This window comes from Varroa jacobsoni, unplaced genomic scaffold (genome assembly GCF_002532875.2).
Source record: "Varroa jacobsoni isolate VJ856 unplaced genomic scaffold, vjacob_1.0 scaffold_1112, whole genome shotgun sequence".
NCBI lineage: Eukaryota > Metazoa > Arthropoda > Arachnida > Mesostigmata > Varroidae > Varroa > Varroa jacobsoni.
In genome coordinates, this window is record NW_019214014.1 from 69107 (window position 1) to 86034 (window position 16928).

At 41.2% G+C, this 16928-nt stretch overlaps 2 protein-coding genes across 8 annotated transcripts in view; both read left to right on the top strand.

Moving 5' to 3' along the window:
• The first annotated feature begins 17 nt into the window (after window positions 1-17).
• Window positions 18-8602, top strand: LOC111266743 (uncharacterized). Of its 5 annotated transcripts, none has more exons than XM_022844466.2 (4): window positions 18-629; window positions 6458-6724; window positions 7822-7965; window positions 8115-8602. In XM_022844466.2, exons 2-4 carry the CDS (start codon window positions 6527-6529, stop codon window positions 8340-8342), a joined length of 570 nt encoding a protein of 189 aa, XP_022700201.1. In that variant the 5' UTR covers window positions 18-629; window positions 6458-6526; the 3' UTR covers window positions 8343-8602. The 5 variants fall into 5 exon arrangements, with proteins under 5 accessions (XP_022700201.1, XP_022700204.1, XP_022700202.1 ...); XM_022844469.2 differs by having other exon boundaries at window positions 6464-6724; XM_022844467.2 differs by having other exon boundaries at window positions 18-602.
• A 5560-nt stretch (window positions 8603-14162) lies between these two features.
• The window catches only part of LOC111266747 (85/88 kDa calcium-independent phospholipase A2), a 19056-nt gene continuing 16290 nt past the window's right edge, over window positions 14163-16928 (top strand). Inside the window, exon 1 of one of the 3 annotated variants that reach the window (XM_022844474.2) lies at window positions 14163-16872. In XM_022844474.2, the coding sequence (XP_022700209.1) occupies window positions 16839-16872 (34 nt within the window). In that variant the 5' untranslated portion in view covers window positions 14163-16838. The remainder of the gene's footprint in view (window positions 16873-16928) is intronic. The other 2 variants (XM_022844475.2, XM_086971052.1) reach the window with 2 other exon arrangements.

Consider the following 16928-nt stretch of genomic DNA (forward strand, 5'->3'; position numbering starts at 1 on the left):
TATGATATATAGAGACAACTAGACAAAAGCCCTCGTAAACTCGTGGAGCCCATCGAACGCAGCCCAGGAGTACGCCAGCGAGTACTAGCAAATCGATCCGATAAATAATACTAAATAGGGAGCAGTTGTTTCGAAGGGCCGAATCTCACAGGGGCAGCAACAAAACTTAGTAGTGTTGCTATTTCCCCGCTGCTCTCGTCGCCATTTTTTTTCCTTCCCGAAGCAACGCGGCCAAGTGAACCGGCCAATAATTGGTCAGTGTAGTTGGCTCAATTATGGTCACGTCGGTCGTCGGAGTGACCACGCTTAGAGTGATCAGCTCTGCAATAGACGCGAACTCAGCGGCTTGGAAACGAAAGGCGCAGTTACGGTAGATCAATAACAACGGGAAATACGCTGCACCCAGGACGGAGACAGCCATCATCAGCCGTCAATTATATTAGGGTATAGCCCTGATGGAAAAACAGAGGGCCGTTACGATGTGTGTGGTATTTTTGTCATTTTTTTGATGTTGCGCGTACTCTGTTTGTGTCAGTCCGACGATAAAAAAGACAGAACACTGTCTCAATGCAAAGTTAGTGTTTGTGCGTCGAAATTTCCGTGTACGTATTGCCCGACTATTTAATGAGGTAAACTTTTTCTCTGTGTTTAGTGCCATAATTGTAAGTTACAAAATATTACAGACACAAGCTATATAATAGCGTCCTCATTCATGTGAATCGATAATAACACAGACATTACTCAAGCGTAAGATAAATGTACCGGACTTGATTTTATAGTGCGCATAGAAATTATTGGACGTTCTGAGGAAGGAAGCGGAGTTCTGCGAAATCTCTCTATCTCATCGTGAAGGCTATGCGTTTAGCTAGACCAGACTGGGCCATTTGATAAGCTTAGCTAAGATCCGTATCCGTTTGGGTAAGAAAGAAGCTGCTTTATTTTTCGGCCTGAATCAGGCGTTAAATGGAATTTTGAACCGTTGCTCAGCAAAAGGCTAGATCACACGGTACTGTGAAGGCTGCGTGAACGCATTTAGAAATAGGGATAAATGGCGCTCGAGCTACGCGAAACATTGTAGAACATTCTGACGTATTTTAAATCATAACTTTTATGCAACAAACAGCTAAAAACTACCTGTAGTAAAGCGCTGTCGTATAATAAAGGACCTTAACTGTAAAAAGTGTTCTTGCTATGCCATTGGCAATTACATAAACGATTTAAGTCAATGGTATATGAGCCATTATAAAGATGTGCTTAAATATTGTTCTCATTTCGTTGGCAAAAAGTGCATATTAACAATAGAACACAAAAGAATAAATATAACGTCGGTTACTCATCAACAAAGGTTGAGACATATATTCGATGCGGAAATCGTCTCGTGGTACCAGAGGACTAGTGTAAACACAATGAATTGAAAGTATAGTTAGACGATACGCGTACTTCTAGAAGTAAACAACTGTGATTTAACGCTTTATGTTAACTGTGACATTTGCTAGAAAGACGTTAGCAATGCCAGTTAAGGCCCGTGTTGTTTACTATCATATATCTGTCTAGTTTTTCCCTTTTCTATCGTATATTCCGTCTGAAAGGGCTCGTTATTATCCTTCAGTCGTATCGCACGGTGTTTTATCATGTGCTTAAACAATTATCTCGAATGGTAAAAAGAGAGTTTTTGGATATGTTCCATTCGCGCCGATATCCGAAAGCTGCCGAAATTGTCCGAAATAACCGAGACGTGCATGACGAGCACTTCATAGCTGAAAGGATTGCTAAGACGCGGCTCGCTAGGGCTAGACATGAAGCTTCCTATCTTATAGACGCTTCTACCTCGATGACGACTGCCTTAAACTACCATTGAAAAATGGTAGTTGTTAGATGGGTATGGACTTCTCAGCTTTTTCGACTTGTTTTTGCCGTATGCATAGGAAGTTTTCTGGGACGCTTTCGCACTTTAATGATATTGGTTAAGGGTCGATGTGACATATGCGAGAATGTCACCCGAGATATATGCCCTCGAAATCCGAACAGAAAAACAGAACTATGATAATGTAAAGAGAGTTAATTGTTGACTGTGTTTAGCACGTCATCGTTAGCAGACGAAAAACTGAAATATCCGAAAACAGTAAATATAAACGACTATTGTTTAATTCACTACCAAATAGTTACCGTCTGCTAGCATAAAAGCAAACCCTACCCCATAATCCCAGGCCGTTCGGTCTTTTCAATCGGCAATAAAGATACAATACAGATAATTAAACAATGTCCTCTATAGCATTAATTACGAAACAAGCTGCTATGGCGAAACTCGTAAAAATATCATCTAGTGTTGAGGTTCTACAATGGAAGTTAACGCCAAGTTGTTATTGAGGGCCATTTCTGACAAATTTCGCTGAAGGCCAAAATCTGTGATTCATATTCAACAATTACAGAGTATATATACAGAGGTAAAGGCAAGGCTGGGTCGTGTGAATAATATATGCAGTGTCCTATCAAGTCATTCGTATAGTAGCTCCCGCTATAAATATATGATAATTATTTGAGATTGAATAACCTTTGAACAACAGGCTACTAGCAGACGAAATTTGGCTGGTAAATGCTCCAGTTTTCTAAAATCTTCAGAGTAAAAACCAGTTGACTCCAGTAGAAACGATTTCAGAAGGGAAAACGTTTTCCAGTCTTGAAAATCAAAGCTCAGTGTCAAGTTTTTGTTCCTCAAACGCCATAGCGCTGCGGAAATTTATCAACAAATGATGAAGACTAGTAAGAACGACTGGCAACTAGGCTTTAAACGAAAGCACAGTGGGGCAAACATTTCAAGAACGGAGATGAAGTGTTGAAGGCCAACGAGGAGGTGAATAAATATCGGGAGCCAAAAAAACAAAAACGTGTTGCTGCAAACAGAGTCTGAAGCCTTAGGTTGCTCTCGGCTAAATATGACATTTCATATGTACCGGATTGCAGAATTAAAATATTGAAAATACAAAAAGTGAGCAAGAATAAATGACCCAGGCCAATTGGACGCGCGTTATGTGGAAGTTCAATCGGCAAAAAGCCCATTTGGAGCATACGACCACCATAGACAAGGCATGCCTCAACCTCTACAACCAGCCGGAGAGGGACTAGACGAGGGCAGCATCGCTTAAGAGAAAAATCGAGTTCGGTGGCAGTGTCGAGTAGGTTTGGACGTTCGGGTGCAATAAGCATCAGTGGCGTTTGCTACTATGAGATATGTGCCGAAAATAAAGCAATAAACGCAGTCCACAATCTGGAGTCATTTGAGTGGCTCATCGATTGCTGAAACCACAATCAAAAGCACACAGCTTTTAATTGAGTAAATAAGTATTCAACCCCTTTAATTTCCTAAGCTAAGTCCGTGTGACTACAGGGTTTTCCACGCCCTAAAAGGCAAGCAGGCGAGCAAGCAAACCCCACCATTGATTTACTTCGAGAAGCCACAGATAGAAAAATTACATATGGAAATACGTATAATAGGTATATGGCTGTTCAGAAGTCCTGTAGCAAATAAAATATAAAAAATGGGAGAGTACCCCCTAGACATATTAAAAACATCATTCTATTCCAGCTTATGTAAAGCTTATGAAATTTTATAATCGGCCGTATTTACCTATAACAAGGTAATATTTTCAATTAGCTAAAATTTCTACGGTTTTGTTCACCATTGCAATATATGTCCATATAATTACACTGAATTTAGCACTTAATCTAGTAGTTCAAATGAGGTTATGTTGTTTAGACACTTGGTCGCATTTAAAAGAACAGAAATGACGAGTGTGGATTGGTTAGACTGTTAGAGCAGTCTCAGTTTCTCCGGTAAAATCTGTCATTTGCTAATAATTACTAAAGGACCTATCTAATCTTTTGCGGTATCCCCAGTGCGTAATTACTGGTCACAAGCACGAGACAGCATCTCCGCATTGACAATCTGTGTAGAATCGTCCACGCTTTCAAGCTATTTAACAGTCGGTACCTCCTATCATCAGGGTCTTCCAAATGCTACTTCTTTTAGTTCTTAAAAATAGGAAACATCTTCCCCCATTAACAGCGGGTGTTTCAATGCGGACTTACCGCGAATGGTCTAACGTATATTCGCAACATGGTGGGTAGTCCAAGAAGGTAATTCCGATAGTGATCCTGTTAGGAGACGCAGGCAATAATAGCTAAAGCAGTAAAAACTATACAAATAGAAATGAAAATTTCATCGGAGGAAAATTCATACGAAATTACCAAATCAAACTTTACGATTATAGCACATAGTAGGTTCAAGCCATTGGTTGTTCCCGTATTCGGTGTTGAGCAATATCCTTTTAGCGTATTGAAGAATATATTCTATTTTTTGTTGGTCCACGAAGCAGCAATCTCCGAACCACATGGACGAGCAATGATATAGGTATGCTGCTAATCTTGTATCACAAACAAAAGACTAACTTACCGACTAAGTTTTTCCCTTTTCCCACTTAGTCAACGATCAAACGCAAGCACTTCATAGCACACACACACACACACGCATAGGCTATAAACACTGTGTCGCGTTGTCTATAATCATAAAGATGGTGATAGCTGGTATCTCGATCTCACCAGAGCTTCACTCTACACGACCATCAGTCATACGACGTCAATCGAGCGACCGCCACTCAATTTCAATGGGAAAAAGGTCGCTGCGCTAGACTCTACCCAGGATGGACAACAGCGGTTCCCCACAATGTAATGCCGAAATATCCTATTCGTTGGGCTTTTATCAATATCCTTTTGCTATTGTCTTAAAACAAGCATCATAAGATGCACGTGGAAGCCATCGAGTTCATTTTTATGCATCTGTGATATATCGTTTGTTTGTCTGTGTACGTAATCACATCTGTATTACCAATACAGAATTCTATTGTGCCGTAGATTCCTAAATTGTCCTTCTAAGAGAAGCGAGGTCGTACACTATGCCATATATCCAAATAAAATGTACATTATTATTAATCTTCACGATGCGGTAGAGGTAACCCAACATTTTACCTAATGACAGTTGATGTGACCAAACAGTAGTTGAGCTTCCCGCTTCATAGAAATGATAAATAGGTAAACAGTTGACGCAAACGTGATTTGCCAGAGGATCACACACCTTAGTCGCTCGCGGTCGTAAGGTTAAGCATCTTTTAAACAGATTTCAACGTTAAATACTGCTAGAATAGCCTGCAGCTAGTGCAGTCGCGTTTAAGGAAAGCGCGATCAATAGAAAAAAGTGCCAACTGCTGCGAACAAACTTATCTGCTCGTGATAATAAACTTCAATTAAACCTGCTAACCTCGCATACATGGCGAGCAAGTAAAGATTTAAGGTGTAGAAGTTGTGTTCAACTACTAAAGTATAGTTGGTAGATCTTTTCGCCGTCTGATCTTGCGATTCCAGAAACGGTTCTACCGGCACGCATATCACCGATCAGATATGTAGCATAGCTTCTGTGTAGTTCTGATACTGTATATGAAATAAGACAGGTATTGTTTATAATTTCGTTTCTCATTCATTGAACTAGACGTCATGGTGAGGCATTGTAAACCGCAACGACTTTTGTTTTCAGCTGCTGTCATCAAGATCATATTTGCCACATGGCACGATACCGACAAGCGGCCGGGGACTTTTATTATTACTACTATTATTATTACAAATCGAGCTATATAGAAGGAACGACCCATTGCCTTTTCTCGTCGTAAAAAAATATCTTACGTATATTGACAGAGTAAATTTTAGAAGTCCCTTTTCTTTGGCCGACTTTGCCGGGTCTTTGTGCTTTGGTTTTATACGACTTTCTTCTTTTCACCAAGATCGCTATTCTTTTTTAGTTTGTTGAATACTGTATAAGTAGCTCGTCGCAATTAGCAAAGACTGCTTAGTGACTCTGGAGTGTTTGTGACATCCGTTGCCAATATCTTTATGACATTACGGGTAAATGTTGAAAGCATTTCTATACGCTAAACCACGAATACAAGAAAAAAGTGTCGACAACAAAAACGCGTCGGTCAACGGCGCGCCGACGCAGTCCTTCGACTCCTTAAGGCTGGATGTCACAGGAAGCTTACTCAAGAGGAGAACGATCCTCTAAAAAGGTTTACGGAAGCTCAGTACGTGCCGAACACTGTGACCTCTCACTCGGCCTAAAACAGTATTTGTGAAGAGAAGTGGTGCTGGCAGGAGCAAAACAGATATAATTGCATGAGCTCCATTCTAGGTTGGTAAACCCATGGAAAAGAAAATTGTTTTTTTTTACAGACGAAAGGCAAACCTGATTTCTTAAAAGTGCTGTTCGTACCGTCGGACATGTTGTGTGTGAAATGACGCCTAAAAAACAATCAGGAAACCCTTTCACGCATAACAAATTCGGCTCATAATAAAGTGTGATTATCGAAATTCCGTATGTAACTCTACGCATTCTTCTGAATATTTCAAATTCTAGTAACAGCGGGAACCATTAGACCGTTGAAACGATTTATGCATTAGGGAATCTATCAAAGGAGCCACGAAGATGCCAAAGATTGTCGCCCGCTTTTTAAAGAGTATAAAGCAAATCAAACGCTTGGCGAAGTTTGCCAAAATGAGTCGTCCGAAATGTAATGATGAGATAATCTGGAGTCTGACTCCTGAGGAGCCGGACGGCGTATTCGCTGGACTTCGCGTAGATGAAAGATCAAAGAACGTACCGTTCCGTCTGTTAAGAAAAGAGGTTAGTGAGGGGTCTTGGCGTAATGTTGAGTGAACACAAACACCTACACTCCTACTACCCTCTACAAAACATCAACTCTTCTCTCTATTAACTTAGCTATATGCCTGTCGATCTTAAACGTATTCAACTAGACGAGATGAGTTCAAATGTGAAAGCAGATACCAAGTCGACCCCTTGCATAGTCAACGCAATATAATTATTACTATTATCGAGCGGTTATTAAATTAGATCGGCCAATCTTGAACATTGTTCCATAGAATCTTATAAATATTTCAATAAAGTTTCATAAAATATATTTTTTTCATTACTTGGCACTGCTTGAGCGCCTTTGATACTCGACGATATATGATTTCAAGCAGGAAATAACGTTTTCTATTAATGGGCTCAGTGGATTTGCGTGTAAACAACCGTCCCGAACAATCTGACCATACGTGACATATTCGAAGTTACCATACTTCTTCTGTCCAATTGCAGCCTACTCTATACTCTTTTCGAAATCTCCACACTCTATAAGCTATGCTTCTGCTTCTTAACTTACCCGTCAATGCATTATTTGAGGTTTTCCGGGGGATCGACCGCTGGGGTCCTTTTAGTCTAGACCCCTTGCACTCTCGTAATCGCTCACTTAATCCCCCCTCATATCTAATTTTGTCATTTATCTTTACGTTAAAATGCTAACCATTAGATCTCTATAGGCTGAAAATTTTTCTCCATTCTTTTAAAGGATATCGGTGTCCCAAATTTTCAAAATGTCTCTCATCAGCGATGCCCTTTATCCGTCACCTGGGTAATTCCTATTCCCCTGCCTTTTTGACTACCCCTACCTTCTATTCCAAACAGCTTAGGTAAACTAGACCGTCTCATTTACTCTTTATTAATGTGCTTATTAATATTATTAGTGTTTACATCATTGTACTTCCCATTTACATAAATGTTCTTGTTAAGCCTCTGCAATTGCACTAGATCTCAAGAGTCAATAACTATTAGATATTTTCTTATAGATACGGATGTGGTAGCTTAACATTGTTGCTGAAATTGCTTTTAAACGGAATCAGAATACTTCTTTTAATGCTTAACATAACACCTCAATTTTGCAGGACATTGTCAATGCTATATGCCGCATGCTGAATAGGCCATACAGAAAATTTGACTCCGACAAACCGGAGCGTAGTCAACAAAGACGATTCCGCTTTAAGCTTCCCATAGGTCCGAAAGCAAGAAAGAAAAGCCGAAAACAGAAGGTAAGTTTCTTATGAATATTAATTTACTTATTTTATCTATCATTTATTATATTTCGATGGAATAAAACGTCGATTGCCCTCGTTGAAGCGATAATCGGCCAGAAGAGTTAACGTGTTTCACTGTCTGCCATTGGTGTTGTTTCGTATAGCGTATGAGCGTAATCCGGAAGCACGCCAAATACACAGCCCATTATCTTGCGATGGGAGTCGCGTCGTCTGCTGCAGGATACGGAATACCGCCAGGATTTAATCCGAACGCCTTCATTTCGGCCGATCAACAGCACGAATACCCTGAGACATATACCCTTCAGCAACTTTATTGGATGACACAGCATAAAAGGGATTTGCACGCACTGGCCAATACTAGCATGATATGACCTGCTGTAACCGGGTCCTTTTCCGATTTACTCATCTCCGAGTCGCGTTCTAACACTGTCTGGTTGGTAGTTATAGATACGCAAGATTGCTTTAGACAGCTAGCACGGAACGAGACGTAACGTCAACATCGGCGTTTATTTCGGTACCCCAAAATTATTTTGCTAACCTAGGAACTTAGTTAATGTGGTTCATTTGCATTGTCTGCAGGACATTCTATTACAAAGAGTCACAAATAAATAAGTAAATGTTTTGTGTCCGATACCGCCGTTAAATGTTACTTCATACGGCCGGGTGTTTGCATGAAACCCGATTTACGAGCTACGCGACAATGTGTCCCGGTGAAACAGAAGCTATTGTCCTCTTAGGCCTAACTAGAGCTAAAAGCTTTTCTAATTAATAGGCCGCTGTAGCAGTTGATAGTAAAATGGGCATGGCATTGATCCGTTTGTCCTCACTAGTGCCTATTTCTAGCTTTACGTTCCAAAATAGTGATAACGCTGGCGACGAATTACTCACTTAAAAGTGACTATACGTTAGTACGGGATTTATTCCCTGAGAGAACGGATCCTAGGGTAAGGAAACCACTGGTCACAATGAGTGGCCACTACCAATGCATACTTTTCTCGAGACAGGACAATACATTATTCCACAAGAGCACCTATGTCGGAGCTCACTCTTGACGTCGGTTGTGTAAAAGACGAGCGCATGGGCTTCATCCCTTATCGTGCGAGGTAAGTGAGAAATCATCGGATTTGAATATCGTAAGACACAACAAAACAAGACTGTGAATAAATTTGTTTAAATACTTTTGCCAAAAATTTGGAGATGTGGCGTAACAGATGAACTTTCTCTCCATTGTGTCGTTCACAGATGCTAATTCAATATCATTGCTGTTTTATGTAAAACGGCAGACGCTGACACAATGAACGTGTGGGCAGTTGTTTGAATTGTAAATAAATGTACATATGTTTTTGATCAAAAGAAACGTTTTACGTTTATCAAAATTTGACATTGGGCTATGACATCTCCTGTTAATTAATTAAAATATAAGTTTTTTTTTGAAAATATCAGAATTCCGACAAGATAATGAAATGTTGTACTTCCTTATAGTTTTCCATTCATATAGTATATAAAAAGCAGTCTCCCTTAATTTCATTTCTTGTTCGCTGCTAGTTAGTATTAGACCTATTTGCTGATCTACTTAGGTAAAGTACATTTCTCTATTTGTTCATATTGTTTAATTAATTTATATAGTGTGTCATGAGAGGACATAAGGAAATTGTTTTTACTTAGAATGCCACCGTTAAGAAATATCCTGTACATGCTATTGTAAGTTTATAAAATGCTGAAAATAACAATCCAAGTTTGTTGTAGTGTAAGTGCGGTATCGGCCGCTTGGTTTCCTTTCCAGTACTAAAATGCGCATAGATTAGCGACTTTCGCCTTCTCCTCTAGACATGTACAGATAACTACAATGTAGATCCTTGTGCTAACTATTCACTAAAGACCTGTCGCATCACTCCCATACAATATTTTCTTATAGTGTCAAACAACAAACGCTTCGCTATTCAACCACTCATGAGGTTGATCCGAAATTTTCAAAGCCACAAGGTTCTTTTTAACGTCACCCAAACTTGATCGTAATTTGAATTGCTTTTTCAAGCATCGATATAGGAAAACTAGGAACACTCTCTAAGTGTCGCTTAGTTTATCTATGTCGCATAGATCAATATACGCTAGTTACGGTCAATTTCGAAACGTTCCATAATCGCCTGCGTATGACCTATTTGATTGACTTAAATGCGTCTGTTATTTTGTTCGTAAATAACTTCCAAGGCACGATAAACCTTGTACGGAGCATAAAATAGCACCTGAAAAAAATAAAAAAAAACACACATTGACATGATACTAGATATAATCTATTGCGTACAAGGATCATGATCCAGAAGGTCTGCGCCTTCGATGCAGCGCCTAAAAAGCTTTATGTAACATGCAGAATGAATTTCATTGAAAATAAACACTTTCTTATCATACACTTTTGCGAATGGCAGAAGTCTCCTACGATCAAGTCAAAATGTTGAGAGGCTGTTAGTCTCGATCCTCTGTAACACCATAATTTTATTCAGCTGTACGAACCAACGAAATTGCCTTCATAATGTTCCCTAACGGTTACAATCATAAGATTTACTGTGTGCGTTCCATATAGCGGGTATTTAATTACACATAAATATAAAAACCCCGATCAACCTTCCATGTGCTTTTTTTTTCGTTGGCGGAGTGCATTTGTTTTGATAAGAAATGCCCTTTCGACGTTTTGCAACATCGTGTTGTGTTTTACGTTAGTTCAGATAGTAAATCGCATTTCGCTGCGTGGAGTATGATTAAATGCTTGGTATTTGGTAAAATGTGCTCGCCGTCCAGGTAATACACGCAGATTTTTTGCGCACATGATGAAACCTACCGCTTGCGTCAGGAGTATCATGCTAGGAGCAGGAATGGGACTGCCTAGGTACGCTAAACTATCCATCAGCAGGGCCGTGTATCCTTTCGAACCTCTATATCAGCCCGAATGATGTACGACTAAAATTATCAAATCAAACATGTCACGTACAATCTAGGCCTTCTTACTTACTAGAGTGATGAGTTACAGCGTATGCAATCATTTAAATTTAAAGAGATGCTTTTTCTCTAGGCTAGTTGGCGACCCATAGACATTAAGTTAAACGGATGGCTGCAAGCCAGCCAGCCAGCCAGCCGTCAGTGTCTAACGTTGATACCGGACGTAAAATTCGAGACTAAGCCTATGTCCATTATTTGGCTTCTGTTGCGAAAACGTTTAAAGACCATATTTTCGGGTAGCTGTTTAGGAGAGATGTTTTCTATTCTCATGTATCAAACGCTCGAAAGGCCACTTGAGCGGCGAACTGCTTCCGTATAGGTTCCGACACCTCCATGCCAGGCGAGACATTGCGAACAATAAGATAAAACATTTAAGTATTTATGTTCTTAGACTTCTGCATATATATATATATATATATATATATATATTAGAAAAGAGTACGGTGTTATTTAGCCGAAAGCGCTTTCTGCTTCCTGCAAACGACGAGGTCGATTCGACTTTAGCTATCTATTTGAAATGGTTTCTAAAATGAAGACGGATATAAAGGAAACGGTGTAATGTTTGCAGTGGTATCGCAACAAACGTGTAAATATACGTGATTTGGCGAAACGAGAAAAAAAGTGTTACTCTCTCTCTTCGAATGTAGATGTCTTCTGCAGTTAGTGTTGTAGAGCACTTGTCCGTGTCATCTTTTTTTTTTTTTCTGTCTATTTTGGAAACATGTATAAGCATTTTGTTCCAGCATGTTTTTTTTTTTAATTAGTGCCATTAGGAACACGTAATCGTAACACCAACGTCACACAAACATTTATAATTAAGCGTGCAATTACGTAAACACTGTTGGCACTGAATTCCTGCTATTTCTTCCACGATATTTTCGTATTTCTCTAGTATTACGCAACGTAAGTAGGTATCACTTTAGCACAACTCAAAAGTTGTGGTATGGTAACTAATTGATAAGTCTGGTTAATTATGTTGGTAGAAACAGCCGACGATAGTAGAATCACGCAATGGTTAATAAGAAAAAGGATAAGATCCTCAGGTGCTAAACATAATATTAGTTAGAATTAAATAAACGAAGTTATACCTTCACAGGCGTCTGCGAGTTAGCCGCTGTTAGAACTTAAGATAGCTAGTCTGGATCTAAATTTTTTTTATCTAGATCAGTATAGTAGAGGAAGTTTGGCTGCGGAACGGTTGATCTACGAATTCACCCCTGCAATGCAAAAGGCATTACGTCGATGAGACAGCCTAATAGAATTAACTTCGTCTTTTGGTGGCGATGTGAGGCTCAGAACTGTACTTTTAAATCGCGGAAATTGAGGGACCCGACATCCTACTGGGAATGATCAAATTTTGGGCATTTTTAGGATCTTTCAGACGACGTTTGAGATCTACCTTGGTGCCAGGTAATGATCGCTTGTTATTCTTACTAGGTTTTCGCTCACCATTCTCCAGCTTATATTGATAACATTGATTGAGACAGACAAGCTAAGTATCACGTTAAGATCACATTCTGCTTTTTTGGAGCGTTCCGAAGGCTTGAAAGGATTTAATATGCTACGTAGCGGCCAATATTAGTTGCTACATTATTGTTATAAGAGTTTTCATGAGTACGATGCTGAGGTTTCGATTGACCTTTTGGTCCTTTATTATTAAGTACCTACTTGGTCCCTAAGAATTATAAACTATAAATAACCTTTGAATATATTGCCTAACAGTCGGTAGATAATAAAACTATGATTGCAGAATATCTCAATATTTTTTTAAACTTTTATAATAGCGATAATAGTTTTATTAAGACTAAAATTTAAAGTAATCATGTTTTCTTTAGCAAAGATACTCGCTATCGTTTGCCTGCGCCGCTTGGTGGAATCCGTTTCCTTTGAAACCCGTACATGCCATGCACTCAGGCGAAGTTAAACTTGCGTTATTCAATCATGACAGCCAATAAGTAATTACTTTATCCGTATTTCAAATTTGCGGAGTTGAATTATTTCTTCTTCAGTTCTTCAACGCCGCTCAGCACATGAGTGCGTTATAAATAATTGATTAAGCGTTGCTTTAGACAGAAGGCCCCTTCTAGCACGAAATGAGTCCCTACGCTTGTTTTGAATTTGCGAAGATCATCAGTTGAATAAGCAGATATCATTAAGGGGATACGCGTACGCTATAACACCATAGCAGCAAACGAAGCCTTGTGTTTCTCCACTTGAACAACTTCTTCTTTGCGTCACTCCCTGGCGCTAGCCGTCACGACAGAGTTGTTCTCTGATATCCGTGAGTCCTGCGAGCATACGGTGGCACTCCGCGACCCAGAACACTCACGGCCCATATCAGCGTAGGCAGTCACTCCCGATTCACAGCTATCGTCGCTGAACGCAGCCGTCATCTTCGGCTATACTGTCCTCCTCTCCAGAAGAGCGGCGCCACGCGCATGGCTGACCGTTCAGCAGCTCATTGTTCTATGCGGTGCTATTCAACGTCATCGTGCTACCCCCAAGCACAAACGATAGTTTCCGTTGGCTGTCAGCCACTGTGACACTGCTAACTGCTTACCCATAGACTATAATGCGCGTCTCGTATGTGTTATCCACGAGTGATCGGACCAAAGCAGCGGACAAATGAAAGCCGCTAGCTTCGTCGTGCAGGCTTCAAAGGCGATAATACGGTACTAGCTAGCAGGGCTAACGCCAACGGCGGTAGCCAACGGTCGAATACCTCTTGACAGGCGGGTCTTACCCGCAATATCGCGCGACAAGAAAGAGAAACAGGAAAGGCAAGAGAAGAACGTCAGCCAAAAAAAACAGTAATACACTAATGGAAAAAGACGGTTGGTTGAGACAGGTTGACGGACGGATGGATGGACAAGCAGACAGACAGACAGACAATGCTCAACGGAGAATAGCAGAAACTTCACCACAGTATCTGAGTGAAAACTGAAAGTATGAACTAGTGTCCCGCCGCATCTCTCACAGCCATAAAGGAGCGCGCGGCGAAAAGAAAGAGAAGCCAGCCTTCACTGGAAACAAAAAGACAGCAGAAAGCTATTTACGCAAAGCGACAAGCTTTTCGTTTCTCCATCTTCAGCGTGTATGGTCGTGCGCGCCCCTCCATCGCCCCGTTTAAGCTAGTTTGTGTCGCCGCGGTTGCTTGGTGTTGAAAGTCGTGGCCGTTTGCGCGTCGCGCTTCGCGCTTCGCTCTTTCGTCTTAGCGAAGTCGCAAAGCTAGACAAACAGACAGACAGACGCACACACACGCACAGAAAGACCGAAAGAAAGACAAGCACACAAACTACGACAGCAACAACAAAACTCAATGTGTTCTTTGTAAATCTTGCGACGGCGGTATGAAGATGATACTAAGGGTGATGTCAACTGTTTAGCTCTATCTGCGCGTAGGTGTGTGACCCGCGAGGAGCTGGTAAAGACTGCAGACTATTGCTGAACCAGCACGACCACTCTTGTGGCTACGGCCGCGACCGCGGCCGCTGCTGTTGTGTGTACCAGCAGCCTTGATGTTGAACGCCAGCTGCATTGAGATTCTGATTGGCGCGCCCGTCGAACGGGACAGTTTGAGACACTTGGTAACCGCTAGACCAGCCAGTCAGTGTTGCCGTTACCATCACTAACAATCGTCATTTGCTGGCAAGGAAGGAGCACCAAACGCCGTGACTAGGGCAGACGAAATCGCCCACAGAAAGGCTATTGCCAGTCACTGCTGTCAGCGATTGCTGTGAGAATCAATGACCACTCTAGTGACGCTGATACGTCTACCTTTCACTTGTTGAGAATCGACAACTGGCGATTTAATTAGCGATACTTTTCAAATAGTATGTTTGTCTGCTCACCCGAAGGCCTGTGCACGTCTGTATATCCTGTGTTTCGACAGAATTCCTAATCTGCTGACTACACGTACTATTGGTAATGGCCGTTTCTTCGGCACTGTTCAGGTGTTTTAGAACTGTGCGTGTTTCGTGTCGTTTGCTGTACCGTTAAGATGATCGATTTAGTTGTTTTAACGTATTTAATGTAACAATCGACGAACTCTTACTAGGATAGGCTACAGACGTGGGAAGATCAAACAGTGGTATCGTGTGAAAGAAACAAAGAACCCATGATTCATATTGTTGCAGTGATATCATGCGACGGAGAGCTCCGTCTTCCGTTATCACATTATCACAAACATTCACAGTCGTCTGCTGTAGAGCAATGACATCCTCCTATGAACGCGCGGATCAGCTGGTAAAGACCAGTGTTTATTTAATGTAGTAGATCTCCGAATTTGTGCTGTTATCGTCATTTAGTATAGAAGCCATTCAACGTCTACTGCTACGGCATGCGAAATTTAGGAGAGAAGATTCATTCCAGGAAAACTCCAGTGGGCTGGGTAGCATATTTGCCCACCGTTTTCTTTTAAACACAAATCTTTTATCTGTGTAAGCAGCAATCTCGAGTGGATAAGCAAGTTTGACGGTCTCGTTCTCCGCATGTGTCCTTTTCACGTAACGTCGCGCGAGTTCTGGCAAGACAATGTTAAATGAATACAACAATAAGAAGCGTGTTATTGTTTGATGGTTGCCATTTGTTCGGCTTTGTTTGAGTCGAGTGCCGGTCCTTCGCTAGCCATCGTCGCTAATGTCTGGCGTCCGTTCACCTCTCTACGGTAATCTCCGTCCGCTGTCTCTGTGCTAATGAACTTGCATTACCAGTTCGACTGTTGCACGTAGAAGCTGCTTTGCTGGCTCTAATTTAAAGGTGAAAATTAAGCCAACTATGGCGGTACGGATGCTGGCGGAAGTGGCTGCCGTCGATCGTGCTAAACAGATACGTCATTATTAAAATTTTCACCAAAGCATATCAGCTGTATTGTTCCAGGTGGGAACGGCTGAATGCCAGGAAGATCGAAATCATGAAACGCTCTAACATTTGGCAGCACGAGGAATCACCATAGCGACGTGAGGTACGCAAGCTTGAAAATGATTTTAATTGCACCGCAATAGATAGTCAAATACGGCGTATCGCATAATGTATTATATATTGTTCCACGGAGCACTCAGACAGACAACGGTCACGGTAGCTGTTACGCACGACACTGCCTCCATTGCGTGCTCTGTCAACGGATTTTAGTAAGCGCACAATACTAGTAACTGACGTCTAACGCTATTCACTCTCCATCAAAGTTGACTATGAGAAAGCTAAGGAAACACAAGGCTCGGACCGCTTCGATTGTTTTTGGCGACTAACGTCATATCGTTGTTTCTGTACATCGACTTCTCGTTAGGCCACAGATGTTGCCACCATTGTTTACAGCATCGACAAAAGAACTTAGATCAAATAACGAGTAGAGACGAAATTCTAAACGAAATTTTGTTGCCAAAGGTTAAGTCGTACTTGTTCCTAGCCCAGGTCGTTACTAAGTAGCGAGTTTTGTTATTACGTTACGTCTGGGAGCGCGCGTGAGCATTGCCGTGTGAACCACCGTTACGCTGATGTATTGAGCTGTGTCTGTTAATACGGATACCTATCGATCGCCGACAGCTTCCGCCAGTGCATGTATTGTGATGTTATAGTGTTGTCAGTGACGGTGACGTTGATAGACGAGTGCATTAGTCAAAGCTAGATGTGATTTGTCACATTATGAATTGAATTGCCGTGGAGTTCCGTGTCATCAATCTGCGCGCGCCAGTTGTCAACGTTTATTAGCAGCTTGCTGGGTGTGCATTGGGTGTATCGCTAGTCACTGGCTATAACAAAAACAGCCACTTTCCCGCTAGCTTAGACATTGTTGCCAATGCACACAATTGGAATAGGGGGGAACTTTGTGAGCTAGCAGCAGGAAGAAATCAACTACACCGAAAGTTACCGCTGGTGTCATGTCCCTCATGAAGTTTCTCACGTTCGGAACAGGTCAGTCCTCCATCACAAATAAAAGCATGCAGTCATGTTGTATACAGACACACACA